The following is an 18,233-nucleotide window of genomic DNA, read 5'->3' on the forward strand; positions in this document are numbered from 1 at the left end:
CAAAACAAATGAAGAAAAAAAGACTCATAAATACAGAGAACAAATGGGCCATTGCAGTAGGGGCATGGGGGGAAGAAGGATGGGTAAAATAGGTGAAGGGGATTAAGAGGCATAAACTCCAGCTATAATATAATTAAGTCATGGAGATGAAAAGTACGGCATAGAGAATACAGGCAATAATATTGTAATACTTTTTATGGTGGTGACAGATGGTAACTACACTTAATATGGTAAGCATTTCATCATAATGTCTTCATCATAACATAATCTCTATGTTATGCACCTCAAACTAATAGAATACTGTATATCAACTATATTTGTATATGACAAACTATGTATGTCAACTGTAATTCAATAAAATTTTTTTTTTAAATTCTCAACCTACAAGTGTCAAATGACTCACAATACACAAGAATATACTATATCAAACTAGGAAATGATGGAAACATTCCACAATAATGAGTGTGCAGAATACAAATAGGCTGGTAGTAACTGTGCCAAAAAAATAAGGCTCTGAAACATCAATTTATATATCATCACATTGAAATACAATCTACAGATTAGAAAGTATAGCACAATGAGACACAACTTGAATTCTAATATACATGATCTTAATTTTCCCTTTTTATGTTAACATTAATCCTATATGATTATTACTTTAAAAAAAAAAATCAGTCCCAGCAAAAGAAATTTCATGTTCAGGGAAATGCTAAAAATAGTCAGTATAAGTATATCCATTAGAAATATTTCATACTAAAAAAAAAAGAAAAGAAATATTTCATACTCTACATACAGATGCCAGCACTTTTTCATCTCCCATTAAGGAAAAAGTAACACAACATATGCTATTTTTTAAAAAGCAAAGGCAAATTGAACTGTAATAACAGAACTGACTTTTTACATTTAACTTTTTTTATTCATCATCCAAAGCTATTGTACTAAACTTTAAAAATGAATTTTTAGATACTGAATTTGAATAAATAATTTTTTGGAAGTTTCTTCATTTCTATTTTTATTTTTTTAGAAATCTCCACACCCAGCATGGGGCTCAAACTCACGACCCCGGGATCAGGAGTTGCATGTTTTTCTGACTGAGCCAGGCAGGCACTCCAAATAATTAACTTTTACTTTTAAAAAAGGTCATAAATCAAAGGCACTCTGAGTTTGGAAGGATGCGGTTCCTGCTCTGCCTGATGAAGGCCCCTTCACAGAGGCTGCCTCTGTACATTAGCTAGACCTGGGCAGGGTCACAGGAGCTTCTGGCACCCAGAGCCCCACAGTCTAGCAGTAGCAGCACAAATTACTCCAACTTTCTCTTTATGCCCTTGACAACATAATAAACCAAGGGGATAAAACCATAGGTTTATTGGTAACTCATAGCTTTCAACAACTAAAAATCACAAAAGGGCTATGTAAATAACAGCATTTCCTAAACTTGAGGAGCTGATCTTAAAAAAGGAAGAAATCACAGATCTTTCTCCTGTGTTGACCTAAATTATTTAACTAAACAAAAAACTAATGGGCTTACACCTCTTAGAGAACCATGTGACCAAAACTGCTGAACCATGGGGTTTCAAAATTAGCAACAATTTATATTGGTGGATTCTGTTATTTTGTTGAAAGTAGATAATCAATGTTGGATTTACAGGGCCCTCCAGGGTCCATGTGTATATTTTGACTTCAGTTATATGAATACAGAAAATGCCTGTTTGCAAAAGTACATTCCACAAAGCGATTAGTTAAACACCTCAAGGCTTTGTTATCTAGTGCAAATTCAGACTTCACACTTACACAAATCTATGACAGTGAACAGATTTTAATCGAATGTTGATTATTACATAAGACTATCTTGCTCTTTGAAATAAAAGTTGGAAGGCACCATTACAGAAAACTGCTTTTGTGGGTGTGTTTCAATTGGTAACAAGAAAATATCTGGTATCTGATGTGACATTTTTAAATATACCACAAATGGAGAAAACTCTACTTTCATCACAGGCACCCACTGTCACACTGTTGAAGAAAAGCAGTTACACTGGAAATGGCTCATTGTACCATTTTGAAAACATCTTATCCATAAATTTAGTTAGCACTGCCAATGACTTCAAGGAGGAATACTAACTACAGCAACTTTCTTTATTTTTTTAAGATTTATTTATTCATTTTAGAGAGGCAGAAGAGAATCGAAGGGAGAGAACCTCAAGCAGACTGCCCACTGAGCACAGGGCCCAACTCAGGACTCGATCTCAACCTTGAGATCATGACCTGAGCCAAAATCACAAGTCGGATCCTCAACCGACTGAGACATCCAAGTGCCCCCAAACCCTCAAACTGCCAATGCACCCCAGTGTTAGGCTTTGCCAGCCTTACTATGCTTGGCTTTCCTCTTCTTTCTCATTAATCACAAGTAGCATATAACTCCACTGTACTACACTGTTTTCATGATCAAAATCAATCTCTCCATTTATTAAGTGAGAAATTCAAGTCTATTCGCTGAAAATCTTTAAATGACAAGTTATTGCCACCTCAGAGCTTTGGCTGAATAACTCACAAACCAATCCAAAATGCCCTGTGATGTGTGTCCTTTTAGCACCGGGACCTGCCAGCCCACCAGCAGCACACATCACACCTGGTTACATCTTGTGTCATAAGACCAGTGCCGACGGGGCACCTGGGTGGCTCAGTGGATTAAAGCCTCTGTCTTCAGCTCAGGTCATGACCCCAGGGTCCTGGGATCGAGCCCCACATCCAGCTCTCTGCTCAACAGGGAGCCTGCTTCCTCCTCTCTCTCTGCCTACTTGTGATCTGTCTGTCAAATAAATAATAAATAAAATCTTTAAAAAAAAAAAAAAAGACCAGTGCCGACTGCCTCTGGAACATGATCACTTGAAGCCAAAATTATTTTAAGTTCCAGTGTTTGCAAGGAAACAGAACGGTAGTTTTGATTTATTTATTGAGAGAGAGGGGAAGAGAATCTGACTGACTGAGAGTATGAGCAGGGGGAAGAACAGAGGGAGAAGGGTAGAATCCACAAGCAGACTCTCTGCTGAGCGGGGAGCCCGACACAGGACTTGATCCCAGGACTCTAAGATCGTGACCTGAGCTGAAACCAAGAGCCAGATGCTTAACCAACTGAGCCAGCAAGGTGCCCCTGGAGTGATGGTTATTAACTAAGGTGGTAAAGCAGATGACTCAGAGGTATTACTTTTTTTTATTTATTTATATTAGAGAGACTGAGAGAGAGCACAAGTAGGCAGAGCAGCAGGCAGAGGGTGAGGGAGAAGCAGGCTCTCCGCTGAGCAGGGAGCCCAATGCAGAGCTCGATCCCAGGACCCTGGATCATGACCTGAGCCAAAGGCAGCCGCTTAACCAACTTAGCCACGCAAGCACCCTTCAGAGGTATTACTTTTAAAAATAGATATTATCAAAGTAAAATAAACAAAATTAAAACATTCATAATCAAGATCCTATGAAACCCTATACTGAGAGAAACATTCAACAAGAATCTTTTTCCTCTCAAGGACAACATAGACATGCAACAGCAACACATGTAATATTACATTTAGTATGGTTTTGTACGTTTGTCTTTAAGGACAACAGTTTCAGAAAAATCTGTCTATGAAAAAAGCTTATATTCTCCAGAAGAAGAAAAGTGGAAGTCTGGATTCTCTCAAGCCTTCAAACGTGTGGAAAGCCTGCCCCACAACATGAGCTGGGGGACCCATTCCTTATCTTGCACTGCCTGGAAGTTCTTGCTGCCTAGGCTTTGCAGACACAGGAAGGCATTGTCCCTGCAGCCATGAAATGACAGGAACAGCAGAACCAAGAATCTCTTCTAAGTAGCAAAACTAGCACAGATCTGAGACACTATGAAGCCTCAGAAAAATGTGAGATTTGAACCTTTGGTGAAACTTGTTACTGAGCTTCAAACTGCGAATGATTTCATGAAATCAAGATGCAGTGCATATGAGAACTTGGGGAGATCACAGAAAAATAAAGTATAGAATATCCAGGAATTCAAAAGCATTCTGAGGTCTATGCAAATGTACAGTGCCATGTGTTGGGGTATCAGCAAGTACAAACTTCTGGCTAAAATATGGTAAAAGAACTTTAAAAGTAGTTTTCAAATCTAATTGCAACAAAGCAAACATGATTTAAAAAGTCATCTCACGGGGTGTCTGGGTGGCTCAGTGGGTTAAAGCCTCTGCCTTCGGCTCAGGTCATGATCCCAGGGTCATGGGATCGAGCCCCACGTCCGGCTCTCTGCTCCGCAGGGAGCCTGCTTCCTCCTCTCTCTCTGCCTGCTTCTCTGCCTAGTTGTGATTTCTGTCAAATAAATAAAATATTAAAAAAAAAAAAAGTCATCTCACTAAATAAAAGCCTAAAATGCTTACCTAATGGCACACAAGTATAAAGACACTGAAAGCACAACAGAGATTACTTTTCATGAAGAAAATAAAGATCCAGAGATTTCCACCTAATTGTATGTTCACAGAAGGTACACATTTGCACCGTACCTGGTATCTTTACCTGATCCCCAGGTTCGAACTCCACATCCACCCATGTTGTCTTCAGTTCTGATTGTTCTAGAGAAAGAAAGAATATTCCTTTAAACTAGAAGGTGGTCTCCAGTCAATCTCCAAATCAGAAAAGCTGTCCCAGGATCAGCTCCCTCAGGAATAAGAGCACACTATATAAAATCAACTAAATATTAACACAAAACAAACAGATTCATGTCATGTATTACCAAGAACATGAAGCAAAAACAGCAGTTACAGAGAAGTGATGTTTTCTCATTCCCAGCATACCTCTCAAAATCTCGTTTCCCTCTCTGGTCAAAACTGTCGAAAGCTCTGTTCCCGGGGCCACCTCTGCCTCGGCTTCGCATGGCCCCTCTTGGGCCTCCCCGGCCTCTCGGTGGTCTGTCTCGATCAAATCTGTCAAGGGGTCTAGAAAGAGACGGGTAGAATCAAAAGTAGTGAATTGGATGAAAGGGCTAAGAAGACTCTTTTCAGAAATAATTCTAGAAGGACATGATGGCTGTAATGTACTGGAAAGAACCGTGGCTTGAATAATAAAGCAATAGTTAACTTTTTACTGAATACTACTACCTGAAGCACTGTTCTGAGCCCTTCACATACAGTCATTAATTCTCAAAAACAGAACTACAGCGGACAACTATTGTCCACAGATAAGGAAACAAGAGGCATAAAGGAGGTAGGTAACTTGCCCCATACAGCAGCTAGGTGAGGGAGCCAGATGAGAGAAGCAGGTCCTGGGCAGGTCTCATTGTGGAAGGCCATCCCTTTCTCTGGATCTGGTTTCCTCATTTATAAAATTAGGATAAACTCTAAGATTCATTCCAGCTCTAATAATCAATACTTGCATTAAATTTGGAATGTTCTGTGTAACAGAAATAATTTAACTTCAAATTATCCCCCCTCCCAAATCTCCGTCTCCCAAACAAAACCAGTGAGTAAATGAACCTTGGGGCTAAAAACATTAACCTGCAACAACCTCCTTTCGACCCCCACCACTCTACACAAACTTCCAAGGACAGCTGAAGCTCTTTGTTGTTAAAGCGAACAGCAACTTTTGGCTTTATGTCATCTGACCCCTATTCATCATTTGACACCGCTGACTATTAATTTTCCTCTGACCTCGCTGGCTTCTCTTTCCCTGCCTGTCCTTAAAAAAATTATTTTTGTAGGGGCGCCTGGGTGGCTCAGTGGTTTAAGCCTCTGCCTTCAGCTCAGGTCATGATCTCAGGGTCCTGGGATTGAGCCCCGCATCAGGCTCTCTGCTCAGTGAGGAGCCTGTTTCTCCCTCTCTCTCTGCCTGCCTCTCTGCCTACTTGTGACCTCTCTCTCTGTCAAATAAATAAAATATAAAAATATATATATATATTTTTGTAATAGGTCATACTGAAAGAGGGTACAAAATTCACAAGCTATTCCCCTTGCTCCTCAGCTACCCAATCCCACTTCTTACAGGCAGGCACGTCCAGAGTCACATAAAGGGACCAGTTCTATTACCTCGCCCCTTTCATTTCACTAGGCTTGGTGCTCCACACACAGCTGCCTGCCTCGTTCTTCTGGATACCTGATTGTCCTTACACGTACCTGCATTCCTGACTTGCTATTTCTGGCACACACTGTCCTCATCTCCATGCTATTGCTATGTGACATTCACACATGTGACCCTGAGTCTCTCAGTGAAGTCTCTGATTCCAGGCCACAAAGCCAGTTACTTCCTGGACATACCCTCTGTCCATGCCCTGGCCCTGCGGATATGGGACCAACACTGACCCTTGCTCCTCCTGTGGTCCCTAACTCACAGCACGAAAATACCAAAGCCAAGAACCAGCTGTCTTCTACACTCTCCCCTTCTTCCCCTGCCACATCTGTTGGCGCCAAGGCCTGACCGCCCACCCACTGCTCCTAACACCCATTCTCGGCCATGTCTCTAGTCACTGTCATTGTTTATGAAGACCGAAGCTACAACAGGAAGGAAGGACCATATCATTTTCATCATTAAACCTTACTTAAATAAGATAAATTATATATTTTTTAATTTGTAGAGGCTTTAAAAAACATTTAAAATGATGACCAATTACTTACTGAACTCTAGTGGCATCAGTGGCTCAAGCACTGAAACCAGAGGTATATTCCAGTCTACTGCTATGGCTGAAATGTTACATTAAAAAGCTACCATCTGATAGTGGGCAAAAAGATACAAAAGGATTAAAAAATGCAGAATCACTAATCATTAACTTTATGCAAGTCTCTTACAAGACACATCATCCTAAATAAATTCCCCAGGTTAGCTTTTCTGCCTCCCACCTCCCCCACCCCTGACCAAAACAAAAATTTTATTCCGTTTTTTTTTTTTTTTTAAGATTTATATATTTTAGAGACAGAAGAAGAAAGAACGCGTGCATGCAGCATGGAAGGGGAGAGGGAGAGACTCTCACGCAGACTCCTTACTGAATGTGGAACCCACACAGAGCTTGATCCCACCACCCTGAGATCATGACCTGAGCCAAAATCAAGAGTCAGCTGCTTAAACGACTGAGCCACCCAGGCGCCCCAAAACAAAATTTTGAAATAGAGACTATTATAAAATCAATAACATGTTATGATAAATATGTGGAGCAGAGTTCTAAGACAATGACAAAACCAAAGTACCAATAATAATAATAATAATAATAAGGGAGTTGGACAGGGCCATAAAAGAAAAAAAATTCTACTTAAATACTGAGAGGAAATGAAACACCAAAACATACATGGAAAATAATGCCAACAGTCAAAACAGGTCTAAATTTACACGAAATCTAGATCAGAAACCAACAAAATACAAAGTCATTTAAAATATTATAGTGACTGAAACTGACCCTAAAATAGCACTGTGTGTTCTGGTTTATTTTAATGCCTTGAACCATTTTTTTCTTTACTCCACAGATTACCCACACCTCCACCCTCAATTAAATATATTCTCAATTGCTTCTTTATGATCCCTTGATTATAAAATATATCCTCTTTGTACTCGTGTTGGCAGCACATATACTAAAAGTTGGAACCATAAAACTTATCCTTTTTTTCCCCCACAGGCTAGTGAGCATTGAGAAATCCTGTACGCTAAGTTAGGAAGCCTTACTTGTGATGTACTCACAAGCCAAAGTAAGGAAAATAACATTTCAGCCGAGTACCCTGCCTTACATCCCTGTCATCCACTCTCGACAACAGTCTTTTTAAGACATGAGTACCTGTTTTACAGGTGAAGGGAATGAAGTTCATGGAGGGGCAAGTGGGGCAGTTAATATTTACTGGAAACAGAGTGTCATTCTGGGAAGATAAGAATGTTCTGGAGAAGGACAGTGGTGACATTTGCACAACAATGTGAATGTACTTAATGCCACCGCATGGTCATACATTTATAAGTGTTTAAAATGGTAGATTTTATGCTATGTAGATTTTACCCCAATTCTTTAAAATGCTTCTTTATGAGGAGAAACAAACAAACAAACAAATATCTGAGTAAGTAATATCTTTCAGAACCCAGACTTTGAATGACCTGCAGTAAACTTCAGGAAGAGCCAAAGAAATGGTCAAAATGTATCCAGACAGAGGTAGACTAATTTCTTAATAGCCTGTGTTCAAGGAGTTCACTTAATTTCATTATCTGGAACCTAAAGAAAAATTCCTACTGCATTAAAAACAGTAGTGGCCCTCCCAGACCATATGCAAGTGACCTGGCTGATCTCTGCAGCTGAGCCACAAGGACAGCTACTGTCAGCACCACTTAGGACACTGCTTCTCTATGAAATTGTGTGCTCTGCTTAGAGGAACAAAAATCCACCTGAGCCAGCTAGGACCAGAGTACTCATCACTGCAATGAGGGGTTTGTTTCCTCATTCGTAAACATGGAAAGGACTGAATTAGATAAAGTCTGTTAAGATTATCAAGATTCTAGGGGCGCCTGGGTGACTCAGTGGGTTAAGCCTCTGCCTTCGGCTCAGGTCATGATCTCAGGGTCCTGGGATCAAGCCCCGCATCGGGCTCTCTGCTCAGCAGGGAACCTGCTTCCCTTCCTCTCTCTCTGCCTGCCTCTCTGACTGCTTGTGATCTCTGTCTGTCAAATAAATAAATAAAATCTTTAAAAAAAAAAAAAAAGATTATCAAGATTCTAGGGGTGCCTGGGTAGCTCCAGTTCTATTAAGCTTCTTGATTTCAGCTCAGGTAATGATCTCAGGGTTGTGGGATCGAGCCCTGCGTCTGGCTGTGCCGTGGTGTGGAGCCCGCTTAAGATCCTCTTTCTCCTCCCTCTGCCCCTATGCTCTGTGCATGCATGCTGTCTTAGAAAAAAAAAAATTTTTTCAGGATTCTGTAATTCTGTCCAATAACCATGTATAGGTATCATAGAAAATGTAAGGTGATAGGATTTTTCACTATCAAATAAGCAAAGATGAAAGTTCAATTTATTATATTCAAACCTGGAGAAAGAGCTATATTAGTGATAGAGTAAATGCGACAGGTTAACAGGATGGAGATTGGTCACTATGCATCAAAAGATCCCCCTCTTTACCCCAATTTGTTTTCACACTACATGTACCCATCCAAACTTGCACTAAAGCACAAACTGGGTTCTAGGATACTTGACACCCAGTTGAGGACCACTGCTTTATGGTTCCCACTTCTAGAACTCCCATCTAGGAAAGGACCAATCCTAAGGGAATGATTACATTGGACCACATCCAAACAACACATCATAATAGAACCATGAAAAATGTTTACCAAACATTGTTAGGGACATGGAAAACACTTCTGCCATGTCACATGGAACTGAAAGAATATAAAGAACTCAGTACATATGTATTATCATCTTAATATTTAAGTACACCCATTTATAAGAAAAAAAGGAAAAATTTAGGCCAGTGTTAAGAGTAATCATCTTAGATGGTAAGATAAGTAGTTTTAATTTCTTTATAACTGCATGCATTTTCTAAATTGTCAAATTCGCTTACAGATCTTTATTAATAGGAGAATATTTTTTAAGAAATTAAGGAAAATATCTTTTCTAATAGCACATAACTTATCAGAAATAATTTCAAATTTCCTTGAAGGTAAAAATTACCTGCCTATACCTAATGTAATACACTGAGGACAGGAGATATCACTTCTGTGGTATTCCTGCCAAAGTACATAATATCATTTCATAGAGAAACACCAGGCCAATTCAAATTCTGGGCAGTCCTACAAAATAAATGACCCACACTCTTCCAAAATGTCAGAGTCATAAAAGATACAGGAAGACTAAGGAGCCGTTCTACATTAAAGACGACTAAGGGCAACGCACATTCTGGGACTGCATCCTGAACCAGGCATTTTTTCTCTTTTGCTGAAAGGGCATTATTAGGACAACTAGTGAAATGTGAGTACTCTGTAGATTTAGAGGATTAGATAACAGAATTGTAGATGTTAATGAGTTTGATAATTGCACCACCTTTTTAGGAAATACATTTAAGTATTTAGGCATAAAAAGATAATTTTGTATCTCACTCTTAACTGTCAAAGAACAAAGGTTGTGTGTGTGTGTGTGTGTAAAGGAAGGGAAGGAGGGGAGTTATGATAAAGCAAATGTTAACATTTGGGGAATCTGGGTGGGGGTATATAGAAATCCTTTAAGTCTTGCAACTTTCTGTAAATCTGAAATTATTATTTTTTTAAGACTTTATTTATTTATTTGACAGACAGAGATCACAAGTAGGCAGAGAGGCAGGCAGGGGGGTGGGGAAGCAGGCTCCCTGCTGAGCAGAAAGCCCAATGTGGGGCTCCATCCCAGGACCCTGAGATCATGACCTGAGCTGAAGGCAGAGGCTTTAACCCACTGAGCCACCCAGGTGCCCCAATCTGAAATTATTTTTAAAGAAAAAAGAAAAATCCCTCCATGATCCCATATCCCACCCTACCCCTACCCTTACATACATGTATGATTTCACTTAATAGGCACCGTTTTGTGTTAACTTATACTCATCCTTTTTAAGGACTCATAGTTTTGCTACTTAAAAAAGTTGGAAACATGAGTTTGTGCTTCTGAGCTATAATTTCCTTATTTCCATGGAATAAATCCCTTAAGTGAGGGAAAAAAAAATACACATATGCTTCCCCAAATAAGTAGTTCTGATCCAGAAGGCTTTTTGTAGGCAAGCAGACTATGGCCATTACACAGCAAAATTGAAGTAATCACCAAAAATAGCAGAATTAAGCCTTTCTCTTCCCTCACCCTCCAACATGGTGGCAGATACACCATCTTGAAGTTCTGAATATGTAACTCTAGGGAACAGATGTGTGGAAGTCACCACCTGCTTCAGCCCTCCCAGACTGCGCTACTCTGCTGGACTTTTTGCAATGGGGTGGAGGGGGGGTGTTAATGAACATGGTTTTACAAAGCCATGTCTTTGGTTAAAACTTGTAGCCACGATCCTAAATGGAATTAGTAGTCAAGAAGTTGAAATTGGGAATAATGGCTGCCTTGACATTAACTATTGACAGCTGATAGTGTCAACATACACTGTTTTGGTCTCCCTTAGCCCCTTTTACCTATTTTCCTTTAATTTTGATTCACAAGTTGTTTGTTTAATCTAAACTCAGTGTTGTGTGAATTATTAAACAAAAAGTTTAGGCAGCAAGCAGTACCAAGCAGAAGACATCGAGAATGGCTCTCTGTGTACACGTAGGCACAGGTGCAAAGCTGCCCCATCACTCAGGAGTGGTGTCCAGCCGTACCAGCCTGAGACCACCTTCAGGTTCAGAACACTTTCTAGAGGAAGGTATAGGAGCCAGAAACTGGTGTTACACACTGCATCAGTTTTCCTTAAAACGTCATTCTGATAGCCAATTGACCTAACCATGGGGCCAGGAACTCGTTTAAATTTGTTAGTAGTCTAAATTAGTAATGTTAAATCAAAACCATAATTATATCCCTAGCCTAAACTGCAAAAGAAAATTTAACCAATTTAACAGACTCCTGTGTAGTTTTTTACAGGAGTGCTTTATGTAGTTACCAATAAATAATTCATTTTTCACCATACAATAATTTCCCTCATGCATCACCTAAAGTAACTGCCAACTTCAGTTCGCAAAATACTCCCAGGACTGGCACCATGAAAAGGCGGCAAAGGCTAGAAGTTCTCCTAAAACCCTCTGGCTCCCCCCATCCTCCTGGCCGAGGTCTGCCATACGTACTTTTCATCTGTGAACTTCTCAGGTGTAAAGTCTGCCTGTCTCTCGGTCTCATAGGGTCGATACTCCCTGTAGGATCTTCGCTCTGCTCGGTCAAGTGTCACCTCTGTCCCCCGGCTGTCATTCCATCCCTGTTGCTCCCCTCTTCTGGGAGCTCGCTTCTGGCCTGCCAGGGACAAATCAGAAGGGAGAGCTGAGACACCAGGTCCACAACAGCACATTTACAAGAAATTTTAAATTCCACTTTTCTGGAAGTCAAAGTCATAGGAAAATCTGGGAAGTTCAGAAACACTCGGAGAAGAAAACAGTTGTGGATACTGTCATGGCCCAGAGTCAACTACAGCTGACCCTTGAGCAACCCAGATTTGAAGTACGTGGACCCACACATGCATGGATTTTTTTTTTTTTAGATACAGTACAGTAGTGTCAATGTATTGTCTTCTCTAGCTTATCTGCTGTAAGAATACAATATGTAACACATACACAAAATACATGCTAATTGACTATTATTGGTAAGGCTTCCAGTCAACAGTAGGCTATTAGTAATTAAGGTTTTGGAAGTCAAAAATTTTATGTGGATTTTCAACTGAACAGCCGGTCGGTGCTCCTAGTCCCCACTTGTAGTTGCTCAAGGGTCAACTGTACTTGTGAATAAAACTTTTAAGACACTTATGTTCTCCTCCTCTTCTGTCCTAGGAAATATAAACTATACCAACTAACCTATAATTATCTGACAGAGTGTGACAGCTCTGGATATACACGTTTGCCAAATTAACTACTTTTGACAAAAGCATTTACTAAAACATGGTAGGTAAGCTCCATAGGATAAACACTGTATTTCAGATTGTACTTTAGTTAAACTGTGGTTTATCATTGGCTACTAAGGTTTTCGTTTTCAAATAGTCATACTGCTATTATCTTCGTTTGAAAACAGATTTTCCTGTTCTTCTGCTTTTTATACATTTATGATCATCCTTGTCAATATAAGGCCAAACTGCTATTTGCCAACTCATACAAAGACCAGTTGGCACTCAAAGGGACATCTCTCATTTGCAGAGAAGATGCACTTAGCCAGGGTGACAAAAGGCTTCAGTCTCTCCCTCTCTCTCTCTCACTTTACTTCTCTCTGGTTTTGTTGCTTTAAAAATTCTTAGATTCTATGTCTGAAGGCAGCTAATACTTGGTAAATACACTGTGAAGAACTTTGTCACTTCGTAATCCATTTCCCAAAAAATGTATTTATTTTTATTTATATACATTTAAAAGGTCTCCATCTCAAACAAGACGTACTATTTTTATGATAGCAGTTTCTATTTTCCTTGGTATAACTTGCCCTTCACGTTGGTTGTATAGCTATAAAAATATTAAATGTATTTGAGTTAATGGGTATTTTTTAAATTCCTAGATTCCTCTTACTTAAATAACACATGACTCTTAAGGAAAATACATTTATACATATTGTTGTTTTCCTACTGAATATTTCCTATCTGAACTTTTAATTGGGCACATGTAAATGTTAACATAGTTCCAATACCTTAGTGATCACATTTTAAAGCAAAAATCAAGTCTGTGACACCACTAACATAAAATTGTGCAATTTATTACTTGTTAGTTAGCCTAAACTATTTTTTTCAAATGTGAAAAGTTACATAACAAATCTAAGTTCAATCTTAAGTTAATGTCCCACAACTAGAGATGCTTAAATCCGATTTGCATCCTGTAATTGTGACATTAGTCACAATCTGAGCTTATGACATGTTTGGGATATGGGAAAGATGTTGTCATAAACAGATCATTATGCTTCTCTTGCAGAAACAAAACAGACTGATACTTGTCCCAGGAGTATGCAATGCCAAATCTGAGGGCATGCAAATTACTAATAGAGATCAAATTTGAAACGTTAGATAGAAAATGTTATTATGAAAGTTAATTATCTAGCAAGTTGAAAACTACAAGAGATTCTAACATAACAGCAATCAGTTAATATGGCAACAGCAACAATACTTTTCAATACTTTTCCCTCAATGTAAAAAGTTATTTTAATGCAGCTTCAAATTTCCTATTTATAACCTATTTTTTAAAAATCTTAGTATTTCTACTCAACTACATAATTATTTAGGAGCTTATACTACCTTTTTGCTTCCTCAAGGTTATTTAAAATTGTATCAATTAAATTTGGAATTCACCATTCAAAATGTAAAATGACATTTACTGCATCCTTTGTATTAAAACTTCTTCCAAACTTTTGGTGTACAAATTAAAAACCATTAAATATAACTGTATACTTATTAGAATAATTTTAAATACACTGCAAACACTTCATTCTCTCTCCAAAACCCAAACAAAGATAAAAGGGGTTCAGTTTTTCCCCCACAATTTAGTGCTAAGAGATCAAGACAGCAACTGAACCTAGTATGTTTCTGTGCTGGGTCAGCAGCTCTGAGCAGATAATGCAAACACTGAATTTCTCTAGCCCTTTCCAATAAAAGGCTGGCACATGCTGTCTGATCACTGATCTAAACCCAAGCCCATACAAAGACTTCCTACAAAATAAAGAGCTTCGACTCAAAGACAATAGTTCTAAAAGGTTAGGAAAAGCAAACCTCTGGATTTCAAGAATGAATTTATCAAACAAGGCTCACCCAAGGGTCAATATATGTTGTTACATAGTGAAGGGCATTAAAAACCTGTTTCTATGGGAAAATCTTATGGTTTCCATATCCACATCCAAAAATGTTTCCAATACATGTCAAACATGTTTTGACTTTGATTCCTGTCCACAATGAGCATTCACTTACAATATTCTAACTAAATTAAAAAGTTTGAATGTTAGAAATGAGGGCTACAAAATCTTGAGAGTAGCCCTGCATAAATTCAGTATAGTAACTACATGAATGGAAATTAATGAGCTGTTTACTCCTGAAATAACATGTCTGAGAAAGAACTGACAAATGACAAAATTTCCATTCTAACTACAAAATTAACTAAAGATCTTTAATATAGATCTCAAAGGCCAGATCAACTGGATCATGAACAATTGGCAGAAAAAAGTTATAAACCCATTAGGTCACAATGCAAAGTGAAAGCAGGTTGCAACTCAGTTTATATGTCATTTAAATTTAGGGGGAAAAAAAAGAAATAGCTCTGTATAAATACAAGGTGTTAACAAGTAAGAAAAATAGGAATTTTTACTTCATACATTTCAGAATTGTCCAAAATTCTTATACTAAAAAGTCATGATTTTTAATATTAAAAAGGTTAAAAAGCAATATAGTAACAGCACTGAATGCAGTTTCATACCAAAGGATAAAATACATTATTTTCATTTGTTAAAAAGTAAAGGGAGAAGAAAAGATTAGCCTTTGGGGCACCTGGGTGGCTCAGTGGGTTAAGCCTTTGCCTTCAGCTCAGGTCATGATCTCAGGGTCCTGGGATCGAGCCCCCGCATAGGGCTCTCTGCTCAGCTCAGTAGGGAGCCTGCTTCCTCCTCCTCCTCTCTCTCTCTCTCTCCTGCCTGCCTCTGCCTACTTGTGATCTCTCTGTCAAATTAAAAAAAAAAAAAAAGCTTAGCCTTCCTCAGTTCTTTCATTACTATATTTATCTAAATAGATTTATGAGAAAAAGGAAAACATAAAACAAAATGTACAATATATCTCATCTCATTCACCGTTTAAACAGGCTCGTAAACCTACTGGCCTACCAGCATGGGGTTTTCAGAAATCCAGTAGTATTTAAAATAATTTTCAAGATCTTTATTATAGTGACTTTTCTCATTCTCCAGTGATATGTCAGACTGAAGCTTTCACAGATAAAGGTAAACATTACCTAGCTGCAGGAGTCAAAGACACAACACTTAAGCCAGGAGTTGTAATTTCAGGGATGGGAAGTACAGTTGTAACCAAGCAAGGAACAGGCCAGTAAAGCCCAGTTGAATACATTGCCAAACACTGGCTGGAGTGATGGAACGACACATCTTAATCTTTTAACACTCCTTTTAAGCAAACCTTAGGACCACGGCCTTATTTTAGGAAAACAGAAAACACAGATGGAGTCTTCCAGACTATGAACTGATGCAGTTCAGGTGATAAGAGACTCTTAAGTTCCCTCCCTGACTGGATGATGACAGTGGTAACTGGCTAAACAGCGTGTGGGGAACTTTGAATATTCTTGTTGAAAAGGGTGAAGGTTAAAAACGCTTTTCTTAAAGCAGCCCGAGTTAATGACAAGTTACACATCGCAGCGACACTACATGCTGTATTGAGAAATGATGCGGGCTGGCTGCAGGAAGCCACCCTAAGGGGGTGGGGTGTACGGTGATGGGGTGAAGGTACGGAGCCTGCAAAGAGCCAGGGACCCCGCGTCCGCCCCCGCCGCATTCTGCTCGCGGCCCTGACGTCACAGGCCGCCCCCGCGGTCACCCAGGCAGGCCTTCGCTCCATCACAGAAGCCCGAGCCCCGAGCCCCCGCGATTCTTCACACACCCTGGGCTCTAGCCACCACCCCCAGCGGCCCGGCGCGCCCTCCTTCCTCACCCTCTTTAAGAGGGGTTCTTTTTCCTTCTCCCCAGCGCGCTTTTTTCCTCCGGACCCGAATCTTGCTGTGGTTGGGCTGGAGGATGGAGCCGGTCCCTGCTAGCTCTAGATTTGAGCTCCGCGGGGTAGCGACCCCAGTTATCCACGCCACACACACCACCCCAGCAGGATCCCTCAACTTTGCCCAACTTGTAAAGGCTCAGCTTCAGGATTCTGAGACCCTTACTCCACGACCGCACTACCCCACCAACCCCCACAAGGGGCTGGGAAAGGCCAAAAGGGACGTGACACCCCCCTCCCGTCCTCTTTTCCTACCTTCCTCTCCCACAAGGACCCTCAACTTAACCCAAGTCTTCCCAGAGGCCCCTTCCGTTTCTGGATCAGGATCCACTGACCCCAGTCTCGCAGTGGGGGGTCGAGAGGTGGCCGAGGAGGGGTGACCTCCGTGACCCCATTCTCCTTCCCCTCCTGCCCACCTCGCCTACCCCGGGGTGCCCAGGTGCCGGGCCGGGCGTGCGTACCGGGTGGCAGCGGGCCGCTCCCGGGGCTGTCCGGCTGCTGCGCGCCGGGGGCTGGGAGGCTCTTGCGCTCCTTCTGGGACTCCCTTCGGCCGCCGCCCGCGCCGGGTCTGTGGCCCGAGGCCCCGGCCGGACTCCTGCCGCCGCGGTTGCCGGCCCCGGCCGCCGCCGCCTCATCACGCCTCTTGCGCTGCAGCTGCTGCTGGCGCCGGTGCTCGGCCTCGCGCAGGATGTCGAACGGGTCCGACTCGTCGTCCAGCAGCTGGTGGAAGCGGTTGGCCACGACGCAGCCGAAACTCTCCTGCATCGCGGCGCTTGCGGCGGCCGCGGCCACGGGACTCCCCAGAGCGCCCTTCATGCCCCGCGGCCACTGCGGGCCCGCCGATGGCAGCCCACGCGAGCGAGTCTCAGCAAAGTCGGCGGCGAGGACCCATCCTGCCCACCGCTGCCGCCCTCCCTGCCCTGCCGGGTCTCGTCCCTCCTGGCGCCCGCCCCCGCGCCGCCGCGGCCGCCGCTACCCGCCCAGGCGCCACCTGACAGCCAATCAGCGCACGTAGACACGCCCCCTTTCCTAGCCGGCGTCCCTGAAAGGCCAATCAACGGCGGGCTGCTGTCACGTCACGCGACCTCTATGCCCCTCCCCCCGACTCGCCAGAGAGGGGCGGGGCACAAGGGGCGGAGCTACTGGGAGGAGCTAAGAGGCTCGTAGTCCCCGCGGCTCTGCTGGGCGAGTGGGTCACGGCCATTATTTGTATTCTTTCTGGGAGTGGGTCTGTGTTCATTATGGGCCACTCTTCTTTGAAGTTTATATATTCATCTAGCCATTCAACTACGTATTGAATACTTATGTGCCAGGCACTATGTCGTAAGAGATATTAGCTCCGTGTTTTCGTGGATCTTTGTCTATAGACAGAAAAGTGCCCTAAACGAAAGGCAACAGACTTTTTTTCTACGCGCCCGAGGCAAAGGGACCTGACCTAATTAGGAGTCTTGGAAAGACTTTTCCTCGGAAGTGAAGGTTTAACGGAGATACGAAGGATGAAGGATAACAGGGGCAGGAGCAACCGCAAGTACGGATGTAATGAGGTGGGATGGAGCACAACCCGTTGAGACTCAAAGGAAACCAACGTAACTGAATTGAAAAGAAGGGGGGAGACCCTTACTTTGGTCTTTATTCTGGGAGCAGTGAGAAGCAAATTTTAAGCCTAAACATGTATTCTAAAAGGCCAAAGGCCCCCCAGGTGCAACGTGAAGGACTAGGCTGGAAGCAGGTCAGAATGGATGCAAGGAGACCAAGCAAAAGATTGTCGCAGAACTCCAGGGAAGAGTCGATGCATGTGACTTGAATTAGAATGGTGGCAGTGGAGGTGGAGAGACCAGTAGATTCAAGAGCTATTTTAGATACGGGTGTTGAGGAAAAATAAGAGGGTAGGATGACTCCTATA

General features: G+C 41.6%; 1 protein-coding gene across 1 annotated transcript in view; it reads right to left on the minus strand.

Annotated features, from left to right (window-relative positions):
* Nucleotides 1-17,260, minus strand: part of HABP4 (hyaluronan binding protein 4) — a 40,271-nt gene extending 23,011 nt beyond the window's left edge. Inside the window, exons 1-4 of the mRNA XM_046023927.1 lie at nt 16,792-17,260; nt 11,742-11,904; nt 4,806-4,946; nt 4,515-4,583 (exon numbers count right to left, since the gene is read on the minus strand). Coding sequence (XP_045879883.1) covers nt 4,515-4,583; nt 4,806-4,946; nt 11,742-11,904; nt 16,792-17,146 — 728 coding nt within the window. The 5' untranslated portion in view covers nt 17,147-17,260. The remainder of the gene's footprint in view (nt 1-4,514; nt 4,584-4,805; nt 4,947-11,741; nt 11,905-16,791) is intronic.
* Nucleotides 17,261-18,233: the final 973 nt, after the last annotated feature.

Source organism: Meles meles, chromosome 11, assembly GCF_922984935.1.
Source record: "Meles meles chromosome 11, mMelMel3.1 paternal haplotype, whole genome shotgun sequence".
In the NCBI taxonomy this organism is placed as follows: Eukaryota; Metazoa; Chordata; class Mammalia; order Carnivora; family Mustelidae; genus Meles; species Meles meles.